The sequence below is a fragment of the Ochotona princeps genome, chromosome 7 (assembly GCF_030435755.1).
Source record: "Ochotona princeps isolate mOchPri1 chromosome 7, mOchPri1.hap1, whole genome shotgun sequence".
NCBI lineage: Eukaryota > Metazoa > Chordata > Mammalia > Lagomorpha > Ochotonidae > Ochotona > Ochotona princeps.
In genome coordinates, this window is record NC_080838.1 from 57725375 (window position 1) to 57738264 (window position 12890).

The 12890-nt window shown below is 42.9% G+C and overlaps 1 protein-coding gene across 3 annotated transcripts in view; it reads right to left on the reverse strand.

Moving 5' to 3' along the window:
* NUDT9 (nudix hydrolase 9) overlaps positions 1 to 12221 on the reverse strand; it is a 28303-nt gene extending 16082 nt beyond the window's left edge. Inside the window, exons 1-3 of one of the 3 annotated variants that reach the window (XM_058667061.1) lie at positions 11394 to 12221; positions 4221 to 4460; positions 766 to 861 (exon numbers count right to left, since the gene is read on the reverse strand). In XM_058667061.1, coding sequence (XP_058523044.1) covers positions 766 to 861; positions 4221 to 4417 — 293 coding nt within the window. In that variant the 5' untranslated portion in view covers positions 4418 to 4460; positions 11394 to 12221. The other 2 variants (XM_058667060.1, XM_058667062.1) reach the window with 2 other exon arrangements.
* Positions 12222 to 12890: the final 669 nt, after the last annotated feature.

The window sequence follows — 12890 nt, forward strand, 5'->3', positions numbered from 1 at the left end:
GTCTTGTCTTTACTGATCTTACTGTGTGTGTCTGCGTGCACATGTATTCCTTTTCATATATTTTACACAGAAAAGAACCTAGGGAGTAAGTCAAACGCCAGGAGAATTCAGACTCGATAACACAGAGATGCAATAAGTTCTTAGTAAAATTGAAGGACCAAGCTGGAGTTAGAACAACACTGCCATTTTTTCTTCCTTGAGAACCAAGACTATAAGTCACAGCCTTGTAACAAGGTGATAACCATGATGACAAACCTATCATCTTTCTTTGGAGAGGGCATGCTGATTTTTACATTTCTCTCTGCCTCTCATAATGTCATCTTAAGGAAAGTGGATAATTTGGGGAGCTGAGCAAAAAAATAAAAGAAAAAACTTTAAGTACAGGAAGAATCTTGAAGTTAAATAATAGATCATTTTTACTTGTACATATTCTATTTTAATAAATTATTCTGTTTAATAACTATCCATGGAACGTACAATTCTCAACCCTGTTAATTTATTCGGTTATTTCTATCTCTAAAATAGTTACCAAAGGATCCATTAAATCTTACCTCAGACACTTCACTAGCTAAACTGCTTATTTTCTCTTTCATTGCTTATAAAATGGAATCAAAACCACCCACAGGGTTGCTGTGGAGACTTAATTAGAGCCACATAGAAATTCTCTTGGACAATGTCTGACACGCACAAACACCGGAAAACATGAATTCTTATTTTCTACCATTTGAAGACCCATTACTGAGCTGTTCCATTCCCAGTACCTACCTAGGTCTTCCATTTTGAATCTCATACAGGCCGTTCTGGCTCTTTCTCTCAACGTGCCCATCCTTTTCGTTAAATTTGGGAGAAAAGTTGGTTTCACTGTAATGAGAACAGCAATGCAAAATAAAAAATCATTCGATACTATAAATACTTAAATATTGCAAGTCAATTTATTGTTCATAATAAACAGCATCCCTAAAAGAGTAAAATCTATTAGTTTTCACTTACAAATCCGTTCTATCCCTTCAAAGCAGTTTCTAAGGGAAGAAGAAACCTTTTAACCTAAACACTTGACAACGTTTCATTGACGTGTTTCATTAACCTTATGAATGCCTCTCAGAAAGATTACCGGCTACAGAGCTGGGCCTACTCCCTCATACTACAGAAAACGTCTACTTTATCAGTAGTAACAAGGAATTGTCTGTGTGCACAACAGTTATTGGTTTCCTCATGATCTCAAAAATATATTCTTCTGATATCTTGACGTTTTTACTATTTCAAAGTAACTTGAATTTCTTCAAATATACACTGACTTATGTTTTTAAAAAGTTAAACAGAGGATTCTTTCCAAGACATGCTTAATGACTGCATAGATTAAAGAGACATTATACACTGGAAATGTTCTAGGTCTTTGTAAATGATGCATCAATGTTAATAATAAGGCCTGCCTTAGACAGTGAAAGAAATCCAGTTCCTAAATAATAAATTTAGGGGCCAGCACAGTGGCATAATTGGCTAATTCTGTGCCTGCAGTGCCAGCATCCCACATGGGCACCAGTTCAAGTCCTGGCTACTCTGCTTCCAATCTAGCTCCCTACTTATGACCTGAGAAGGCAGTAAGAGATAGAACAAGTTTGGGCCCCTGCACCTGCATGAGAAACCCATGTGGCTCTCTCATATAGGCTTAACTCTGACTGTTGTGCCACTCAGAAAGTAAACCAGCAGATGGAAGACCTCTCTCTCCATCTCTCCTCCCTCTGTAAAAACCTGCCTTTCAAATAAAGATCAATAAAAGAATCTTTAAAATTTTTAAAATAAATCTAAAGAAAACATGTTCAGTCTTCTATTTACACCATTTAAAATCAACTTCAATTTTAACTTTGCACAATGTTTATGTACAATTGATGCATATGTACATCCTAAATGTGAAAAACGGAACTCCCTTAAGTCAAATATTTATCCACAGGTTATCATTATGATTATTTATTAATCCAAGTGCCATCAGATCAAAATGACAGACATAGATTTTGGTAGAATAAGGAAATCGTGGGTCAAATCAAGTTCATGGTGAAGTTCAGCAGTTTAATAAACGATCCCTGTATCTATGCATCAGCAATTTTTTTTAGTACACAGATGAAATAATGCCTTGAGAGGACCATCATTCATAATTAACACACCCATTAAATCACAGTTATAAATAAGTGTTCTATATCTAAGGTTGGCAGTTGGGCAAAACAGTGAAAAGAATAAATTCTGAAGTCAAACTGAGTCCAAGCCCAAGCTACCATCTACTGCTTCCATGATTACAGGTAAAGCACAAGCCAAAACAATCCTGTCTGCTTCCAGAATGGTTAGAAAATAAAATCATGTTTGCAAAAGGCATTTGGTGCCAAGGTCACAGTCAGTACGTTAAAACTGCTACTATCATTGACTATAAAAAAGGTGTAAGAGGATATGGAATCATGCTGGTTAAGCAGTACAAGTTTCAGTTACAGAGGCTACGCAAGTTCTAGAGACCTGATGTGGAGCAGGCAACAGCTAACAATGCATGGAAACTTAGTAATAGCATATCGTAAATGTTCTCCCCAAACACAGAAAGATAATAAGTATGATGATGCTAAAGCCTTGATTTTAAAGTGTGGTAACCATTTCAAAATGTATATCAAAACATGTAATCATAAGTGTGTCTTAAATATATAGGGCTTTTTTATTATTGTTAATTATGCATCAATAAAGCAAGGAAAAATAAAGATAATGTAATGTGTCATTCCAGTCAGGATTTCTAAGACTTTAGTCAAAGCATTCTGGCTTGAGCTTCTCTTTCCACTCTCATGTTCATTCGTTCTCTCTCTCTCTCTCTCTCTCTCTCTGTGTCCCCTTTATCTTTTTTTTTTTTTTAAGATTTATTTTTATTGGAAAGGTGGATATACAGAGAGGAGGAGACACAGAGAAAATCTTCCATCCGATGGTTCATTCCCCAATTGGCCACAATGGCTAGAGCTGAGCCAACCCAAAGCCAGGAGCCAGGAGCTCTTCCAGGTCTCCCATGCGGGTGCAGGGTCCCAAGGCTTTGGGCCGTCCTCGACTGGTTTCCCAGGCCACAAGCAGGGAGCTGGATGGAAAGCAGAGCTGCCGGGATTAGAACCAGTGCCCATATGGGATCCCAGCACATGCAAGGCAAGGACTTTGACCACTACACTATCACACCAGGCCCACCTTTGTCTTAACATGTTGGTCTAATTTCATCAACAACCTGCTTTAGTAATCTGGAAAATTTTCTGAAAAATATTTTACTGCATAAAATACAAGGTAGCCTACTAGTAAACCCAAATAAGTCATATGAAAGCAGGTAGAACCAGCTATTACTTCACAGCAAATAACTGTTATCTCAAATCTAAACAGCTTTACATATTTGAGAGGACCTTCACAAAACCTCCAAAAGAATAAACAAATACAAATAAACAAACATAAACAAAGCTTTAGCTTTGGCAAGAATTCAAGTAAATACAGAAACTAAATTTTTTTTTAATTTTAAGTTTAACCTTTATTTTGCTCTAATGAAAAGTAATATTTCAACTTTACAAAGTATACATAAGCATTCATATTTTAAGGGAAGTTTTTGTTTTTCTTTGTTTTGGTAAAACTGCTTGTAAGGGATTTGCCATTTTAAATCCTCTTAACTGTATAATACCATGTTATTGAATGCAGCTGTGATATCGCACAACAAAACACTGAGACTTATTTATCTTGTTTAATAGAAATTGCGTATCTTTCATTAGTAATTCCTCATCTTCCCCTGGTTGTAGAGTATGGAAACCAAATGTCATTATTCTATTGTATGAATTTGAGTATGTAAGATATCTCTCTACAGTAGAGTAACACAGATTTGGGCTGTACACTATTGGATTATTTTAAATTGTACAGTGTCTTCTAGATCCTTCAATGTTGTCTTTTTTTTTAAAAAAAGTATTTATTATTATCATTATTATGTTGCATTATGTGACGCAGTTTCATAGGCTCTGGGATTCCCCCAACCCTTCCCTGTACCCTCCCCCCATGGTGGATTCCTCCACCTTGTTGTAGTATTACAGATCAAATTAAGTCCAGATTCTCGGAAACTAAATTTTAACAAGGTCAAGTACAGATAAAATTTTTCAGGTGTCCAAATGATAATTTACAAATTCATCCCTACTTTCCCTAAGAGACTCCGCCTGGCTAATGCCAGCTCAGCTGCTCACCTGATCGGAGGATCCGCCCACTCGGGTCCAGCCAGGACAGACACTGCCGTGTACTCCACAGGGTTGTAGTCCTGCCACTCCACCAGCCAGCCCACCTTGTCGTCAGGAACCTGGCTACGCTGCACTTTTGAGCCTGGGTATGGAGATGTCCGCGCTTTCTTGTGGAAATTGTTTTTGGCACTGTTAGACTCAGACATATTGTTGCAATGAAGATGAATCCAACAGGATGAAAATGAGTCTCTGTCGGCAGAGGGAGAAAAAGTTTTAAATAAATACCAAAAAGATACTAATGTAAAACTTAAAACCATATTTCTGAATTTCAAAAACTTTTGAGGGCCCAGTGTGACAGCCTAGTGGCTAAAGTCCTCGCCTTGTCACGCTGGGATCACATATGGGCACCAGTTCGTGTCCCAGTGGCCCCACATCCCATCCAGCTCCCTGCTTGTGGCCTGGGAAAGTAGTAGAGGAAGGCCCAAAACCATGGCACTCTGCACCCACGTGGGAGACCCAGAAGAAGCTCCTGGCTGCTGGGTTCAGATCAGCTCAACTCTTGCCATTACAGCCACTGGGGAGTGGATCAACGGACAAAAGACCTTCCTCTCTGTCTCTCCTCTTCTCTGTATATCTGATTTTGCAATTTAAAAAAAAGGCTTAACCTTAAGCACATCTTCAAAAATACAAAATACTTTTGCTGTCTAAGGAAATGGAATAACAGGGTAAGGAATTAGATGTGGATATATTGGAGGGCCATATTATGCAGCCTGCCACAGATGTGTGCCCTGCTCACTATAGGAACATCAGAGGTGCTGTCAGCGGATTCCTAACATGAGTTAGGCACTCAGTTGAACTGAATGAAGATAAAAGACAGGCGGAAGATGAGGTGAGGAAAAAGGAAGGAAAAGGGAAAGAAAATGGCGGGTGAAGGGGAATCGAGGGGGTCGACGACAACGAGGAGGAGAGAAAGAGGCAGGTCAGTGGAGGGTTCACAGAGACAATACAGGAGGAAATAAAACCAGAAAAATGGAAGAAAACAACAAACACACAAAATAGAGGTATGAAATGAACAAATGTATCCATTTAGGGCCCAGCGTGATAGCCTAGTAGCTAAATCCAGGCCTTGCATGCGCCAGGATTCAACAAGAGTACCAGTTCATATCCCAGATACTCCACTTCTCACCCATCTCCCTGTTTGCGGCCTGGCAAAGCAAGAGAATACAGCCCGAGCCTTGGGACCCTGTATCAGTGTGGGAGACCTGGAAGAAGCTCCTGGCTTCTGCTTCAGATTGGCTCAGCGCTGGCTGTTGGGGGTCACCTGGGGAGTGAATCAGTGGACGCATTTTTCTCTCTGTCCTCTCTGTAAACCTGACATTCCACTAAAAATAAATACATCTTTTTTTTAATCTTGATCTATTTAATTCAAACCCAAAAATTACATTTGCATAGAAAAACTTTTACTGGCAATAAAATAAAATAAAATTCTTCATGGAATTTACAAGAACTATCTAAGATTCTTCCCGTATCTCCTGAATGTGACATCACATATAATGTAACCAGCTTCTGGGTATTACAGGGAATAGTTTCACTGCCGTGAAGGCATGAATGGGCAGGTGTCTGAGAGTGTAATGATAAATAGATGTCATTACAAACCCACAAATTTCACACAAAGAGCAAATCCTAATGTAAACCACAGGACTCACCCAGAGTCCTAGCCCTAGCCCTAGTCCTAACCCTAACCCCTAAACCTTAACCCTGAAACCTAAACCCTAACCCTAAAACCTAACCCTAAACCCTAATCCTAACCCTAACCTCTTTCAATTATGTAATATCATTTCAGTTTCCTACCTGTTTTTTCAAGGCCTAGTAATGCTTTTCTTTTTAGCACTACATGATACTCCATAGTCTACTAAATTGGATGCACCAAGTTATTCAACCATTCACCTATTGAAGGATATCATGGCTCCTAAGCTTTTAAATTATAAACAAAACTGCTTTCAAAAATCTGTCAGCAGGTCTTTGTGGATACAAATTTTCAACTCATTTGGATAAACACGAAAGAATGTGGCAGTTGGATCATAAAAGATTTAACCTATCTAACTGTCTTCTCTGCTTGTCAGTGTGTCTAGTTCTTTCCTATTCTTCTGCCTCCAGCTTTGATGCACAAATCAAGCTATTTTATCACATATAAATTCTAAAACAACTGCTCTTTCATTTTGCATTCACTGTGCATCTGTACAGAAAAATGCAGTTAAAAGATAAGCTTATTTTGGTGTTAAAAATTGAGATCCATTCACTGACAATCCAAGTATTGTTCAAAATCAGGGAGAAACTAACCAAGAAAGTAGTTAATATCCCAGATGGACTAAACACTAATGCACGGTAGAACATCTGACTTAATGAACCTTTATGAAAAGTAGTAAGGTTCATTGTTTTGATATTGTGAGTTGCTTGCCTCAGCTACCACAGCTTTAAAAATCCAAACAGACACCCTGAAAACTTGATGTACTTGATCCTGGGGCCAGTGGTGTGACAGTAAATAAAGCTGCCACCTGCATGGACCTGGCACAACAGTCAAGTGGCTAAATCCTCGCCTTGCATATGTCAGGATCCCATATGGGCACTCATTCTTTTTTTTTTTTTTTTTTTAAGATTTTATTATTATTATTGGAAAGCCGGATATACAGAGAGGAGGAGAGACAGAGAGGAAGATCTTCCATCTGATGTTTCACTCCCCAAGTGAGCCGCAACAGGCCAGTGCACGCCAATCCAATGCCAGGAGCCAGGAACCTCTTCCGGGTCTCCCATGCGGGTGCAGGGTCCCAAAGCTTTGGGCCGTCCTCTACTGCTTTCCCAGGCCACAAGCAGGGAGCTGGATGGGAAGTGGAGCTGCCGGGACTAGAACCGGCGCCCATATGGGATCCCGGGGCTTTCAAGGCGAGGACTTTAGCCGCTAGGCCACACCGCCGGGCCCATGGGCACTCATTCTTGACCCATACGCTCCCTGCTTGTGTCCTGGGAAAGCAGTAAAGGATGGCCCAAAGCTTTGGGACCCTGCACCTCCACGAGACCCAGAAGAAGCTCCTGGATTCTGGCTTCTTTTTTTTTTTTTAAGATTTATTTTATGTTCATTACAAAGTCAGATATAAAGAGAGGAGGAGAGACAGAGGGGAAGATCTTCTGTACAATGATTCATTCCCCAAGTGAGTGCAATGGCCAGTGCTGCACCGATCCGAAGTCAGGAGCCAGGAACTTCCTCCAGGTTTCCCACGCGGGAGCAGGATCCCAAAGCTTTTGGGCCGTCCTTGACTGCTTTCCCAGGCCACAGGCAGGGAGCTGGATAGGAAGTGGAGCTGCCGGGATTAGAACTAGTGCTCACATAGGATCCCAGCGCATTCAAGGTGAGGACTCTAGCCTCTAGGCCACTGCGCTGGGCCCCTGGATTCTGGCTTCTGATCAGCTCAGCTCCAGCCATTGAGGCCACTTGGGGGGTGAACAAGCAGATAGAAGATGTTTCTCTCTGTCTCTCCCTCTCTCTGTAGATCTGCTTTTCCAATAAAAATAAATAAAATCTTAAAAAAAAAAAAAAAACCTGCCACCTGCAGTGCTAGCATACCATTTGGGTGCTGGTCCAAGCTCTGGCTGTTCCTCTTCTGATCCAGTTACCTGCTAATGCACCTAGGAAAGCAGCAGAGGATGGTTCAAATACTTGATCCCTGTACCCACAAGGGAGACCCAAAAGAGGTTCCTGGCTCCTTGTTTCAGACTGGCCAGGATCCGGCTGTTGCAGCTATTTAAGGAGTCAACCAGTGTACTGAAGAGTCTGTGTGTGTGTGTGTGTGTGTGTGTGTGTTATGTTTGTGCACAAGTAACTCTGACTTTCAAATAAACAAATAAAACTTAAAAAAAAAACTGATCTGATGCTAAATCAGTAAACAATGGTTTGTGCTTAAAAGATCAAAACTTCTCATTCAGAATCCCAATTTCTGACAACACTATTATAAAATAAGAATTATGTCTCACGGTTTGGAAATAAGGCAAAAAGTAAATGAAATTTAAAGAAATAAGTGTCCAACAGGAAGCATGGATCTCATCACTTTTTATTTTAACCAAGCACCAAAATGTTTTAAGTAACTTGAGGCTCTTTGGTCGATGATCAAGCAATAACAAGTACATCTGTTATCCAACTGGACATGAGAAATTCTATGACTGAAGGTTTATTTTCCCAAAACAAATTGAGTTTTGCAAGAAAACTAGCAAAAATCCAGACTACACATTTAACAACATAAAGAAGTGCTAATGCTATCGATATTTGTCATTTAGTGTGAAACACAGAAAAAGTTTCAGAATAAGAATACTTATCATAATTGCATAACCTAGATTTCTTCCTTATATTACGAATAGATACAAGAAATTTTCTGACCTTACAAATGGGAATTATGTAGCTGATCAAGTTCCTTAAACCGACAAATTTAAAAGAAATACAATATTGGTATAATACAATAATCATAATAGTCATAAAATAGCTAAAAGCATAGTTCTGGGCCCGGCGTGATAGCATCACAGCTAAAGTCCTCGCCTTGAACACGCCAGGATCCCATATGGGCGTCGGTTTTAATCCCAGCAGCTCCACTTCCCATCCAGCTCTCTGCCTGTGGCCTGGGAAAGCAGTAGAGGACGGCCCAAAGCTTTGGGACCCTGCACCCGCACAGGAAACCCAGAAGAGGATCCTGGCTTCAGATCAGCACTGCACCGGCCATTGCGCTCACCTGGGGAGTGAACCACTTGGGGAAGATCTTTCTCTCTGTCTCTCCTCCTCTCTGTATATCTGCATGTCCTATAAAAATAAATAAATCTTTAAAAAAGCATAGTTCTTGCTACATGAAACATATTGTTGGAAAAACTGTAATGTATTAATTCATTTGATCCTCAAAACTCTGTGTTTAGGTACTATCACACTGATTTCTTCTAGAAACTTTAAAACCGATAGAAGCTAAGTGAAGTTACCAAAGTCACACACACACACACAAACACACACAAAATAAACATTCAGAATTCCAGGCCCTAAACACAACGCTCTATGAAGGATCTTCAAGCTTGTCATGGGGAATGCAATTATGAAAGAATTGCACACACATACTATTAGATTTTTTCACCCAAACAAGTTTATATTTCTACTTTTTCCTCACAATAGCTCTACTTTGTTTTTAGCTCTTACACATTTATGTGCATTCTCAGGAATAAAACATACACATTTCCCACATGACTCCCAGGGAGATGCTGCTGGGGAATTTGGAAGCACTCACTCCACATGCCGCCATTTTTCTAAAACACAGACACTTGAAACTTTCCGGTCAAATCACAAACATGAAAAAATAATCACTTTAATAATTCTTCAATCATTTTAAATAATTAGAATTCTTTAACACGGGTAAAAGTCTTGATACGGTTTTTTGTGTCTTTCTCAAAATGTGCAATGGTACAGAGCAGGGACTCAATCCTAACTCGATGCTTTAACTTCCGGCTTCTTCTTACAAGCGAAGTACACACTATCCAATTCTGACTATCCAATTCAAACTTACTGCACCTAGGGTTCCAGCATTAAAATAAAGAGCAACTATCAAGCAACCTGACACATCTGTGATGGCTTCTAACAAAAAGAGTTTAGTGACTTCCAAAGAACAGCGCCATTTAGTCCTTCCCTCACAAACGCCACTGAGAGAACATGGACAAAGGGAAACAAAACCCCTAGCAAGGAAAGGGCTAGGACCCGGCTCTCACCACCTTAGGGACGTCAGTGGAATCACGCTAGCTGACCCGCAGGACAGAGCTGGAGACGCCCTTCCTACAAGAGAAGTCCAGCAGCTTCAAGCTGGAAGTGAGAGGACCAGAAGTTCCCAGGGGCTCAGTAGACACTATCCACAGAAACGACAGACTTCACCTCCCCAGCATGCGGTCAGAAGTTAGGCTAGGACAAATCCGACTCAAAGAGCAGAAAGTTGGTGCTGAGTGATGTCACAAATCGCACTAAGGAAAACCAAGTTGGGAAGAGCTGCTCCATTGGCTACCTGGTAATGCAAGTGACAAAAGGGAGGTCCCTGGCTCCTCCATCTGGTTCCTGTTCACACACTCTCCACTCAAGCCTAGTGGCAGGCTAAGAGGCACTATTCCATAAGCAATACTTATTCCTTACATGAATGAACACATAAGGAAATAGATCATCACATTCAATCACATCAGGGCGGGGGAAGGGGAAGCAGCAGACGCCTAAAACACCAAAAGCCAACAGAATAATTCTGGAAACAGAATACAAGTTTTCCTTTAATTATCACTTAATATGCTCAAAAGGATTACACACACACACACACACACACACACACACACGGAAGGCTAACACACCCAGCGCTGTGTTTACAGACCCAAAGAATAAACACTTGAGGTGGAGAGACAATAAGTACAGAGCAGCTTGAGTCATAATCCCTCAATAGTATGAGAGCAAATACGGGGGGGGGGGGGGGGGGAGGGAAAGGCAAACATCATATCATAACCTATCACCTACCCTTGAAAAGTAGACAGGAGCGAGAAGGGCTATTTTATGTTGTTCTGCACCACTTAAGCTGTTCAATTCTTCTTAAACTACGTGCCTGTACGCATTTTAATAACGTTTTCGTTACTAACCAGCAAGAGCAGGGCGGGATAACACCCCCTCCCGCCCCCAATAAGTGTTACTAAAACTCTGGTGATCCTGTTGGGGGGCTGATGGTTGACACCCCATTTTAAACCTGGCTCTAGTTTCCGCAAAAGGAAAGTAAGACATTTTGGAAGCACCTTGTCATCAACTGGAACCCGCCATCTCTCCCCACCCGCCCAGGGCTCACAGCAGACACTGGGGAGTCACCTGTAGGCCGGGATGCGGCGGCAGCCCGCGGCGGCGCGCACAGCCACCCAGGCCAGGGCCACAGACACAGACACCGCGGCCACGGCCTTCCCCAGCGAGCGGCCGGCCATGGGCGCCGGGCAGGCGGCCTCGTCCGGCCCGCGACCGCCGGGGGACCCGCCACCGGCGCCCGCCGCGCAGCCCCGCACACCGCCGAGGCTGGAGGGCGCTAGGACCGGGCCGCCCTGACGCTCCCCAACGGCCCTCCCCAAGTCACAGCCCCGCGCCTTCAAAATCCAGACCCTTAGGAGAAGCGGAAAGCCACCAGGGCGGCAGCCTCCCGGGGCGGATGACAAACGCGGCGGCGACTCGGCTTCGGCGACGTCCCCGGAGAAAGACGGCGCTTTACGGTCGCGCCGCAAAGCGAGCGCTGCGCTGCGCCGACTTCCCGGTGCCCACCGCCACGCCGGGTTGGCCGCGGCGAGGGGAGGTGCCCACCATGAGGGACCCAGAACCGCGATGGCGCCGGGGACTGGCGGTGGAGGGGGGGGAGTGCAGGAGCAGGGGTGGCAAAGCCCGGGGCTGTCCTGCCTGTCCTAACTCAGCCTTGCGTCTGTCTGCAACTGTGGACCCCGGAGGAAGAGGCAGAAGAGAAGTGAAACCGTCGCTTTGGGGCTCTTTACTCTTTTTAAACCCAGTTCGCTGCAGTTGACAGTTTGCACTAGGGTTTTGCGGGGGTTGGCCCTTGGGAGCCTGTGGAGGAGTAAACACAACACGCCAGGGGTAAAACAAGGACGTGCAGCCTTGGGCAGAAGCAGAGAAAACGCCCAGCAGTAATGCTGAAGGAGCGAAGTTGGAAAGCCAGATAGGCCAATGCAGCTTGTAATCTTTCACTTTACATATTCAATATCCTGTTAACAGAACGGATATTCCATTTTTTAAGGCCGTGATACCTTGTTTCAGTGGTCTGACACAGACATCGACATAAAATCATCTGAAAAGCCAGGTGAATCAAGGTTGAACGACCATTTTTTTGAACACCAAATTCTGCAAGATTTCACTGTGCGCTGGTGGGCTTCCAACGGGCACCCTTAAAACGGAGGCCTCCAAACAAGCTCACTGCCAGAATGTCCTGTCATCCCCCAATCAGCGCCCTCCCCCAAAAGGAACCCTGATAGGCAGAGGAACCTCTTAGAGCAGCTCCTTCAAAAAGCTTGCAATTACAAATGCTTTAATTTTAAAATTTAGAAAGTAAATAAAATGCTTTCGGGCCTGGCACGATACCTTCGTGGCTAAAGTCCTTGCCTTGCAACTGCCCAGGATCCCATATGGGTGCCAGTTCATATCCCTGCTACTCCACTCCCCATCCAGCTCCGTGCCTGTGGTCTGGGAAAGCAGTCAAGGACCTTTGGGACCCTACACCCGCGTGGGAGACCTGGAAGAGCTCCTGACTTTGGATCAGCTCAGCTCCAGTAGTTGCACCCAATTGGAGCATGAATCAACAAATGGAAGATCTTTCTTTCTATATATCTTCTCTGTATATCTTTCCAATAAAAATAATAAAACTTTGAAAATAAATAAAATGCTTTCTCTACACTTTGAGGTGTATCCCGCAGCCAACACTGCCCTGATGCAAGAGCCATCTCTTAGCCATGGGGTCGTGTTAGGGAGGTAATGCAGCTTCCAGTCTCTCAGAGCTGGGTGCTTCACTGTATCTTACCTCACTGCGTTCTAGAATAGAAATGTGGGAAGTCGTTCCCTCCTGGATAAGTAGTCATTAAGCCCAGAAGGCTTAGGCG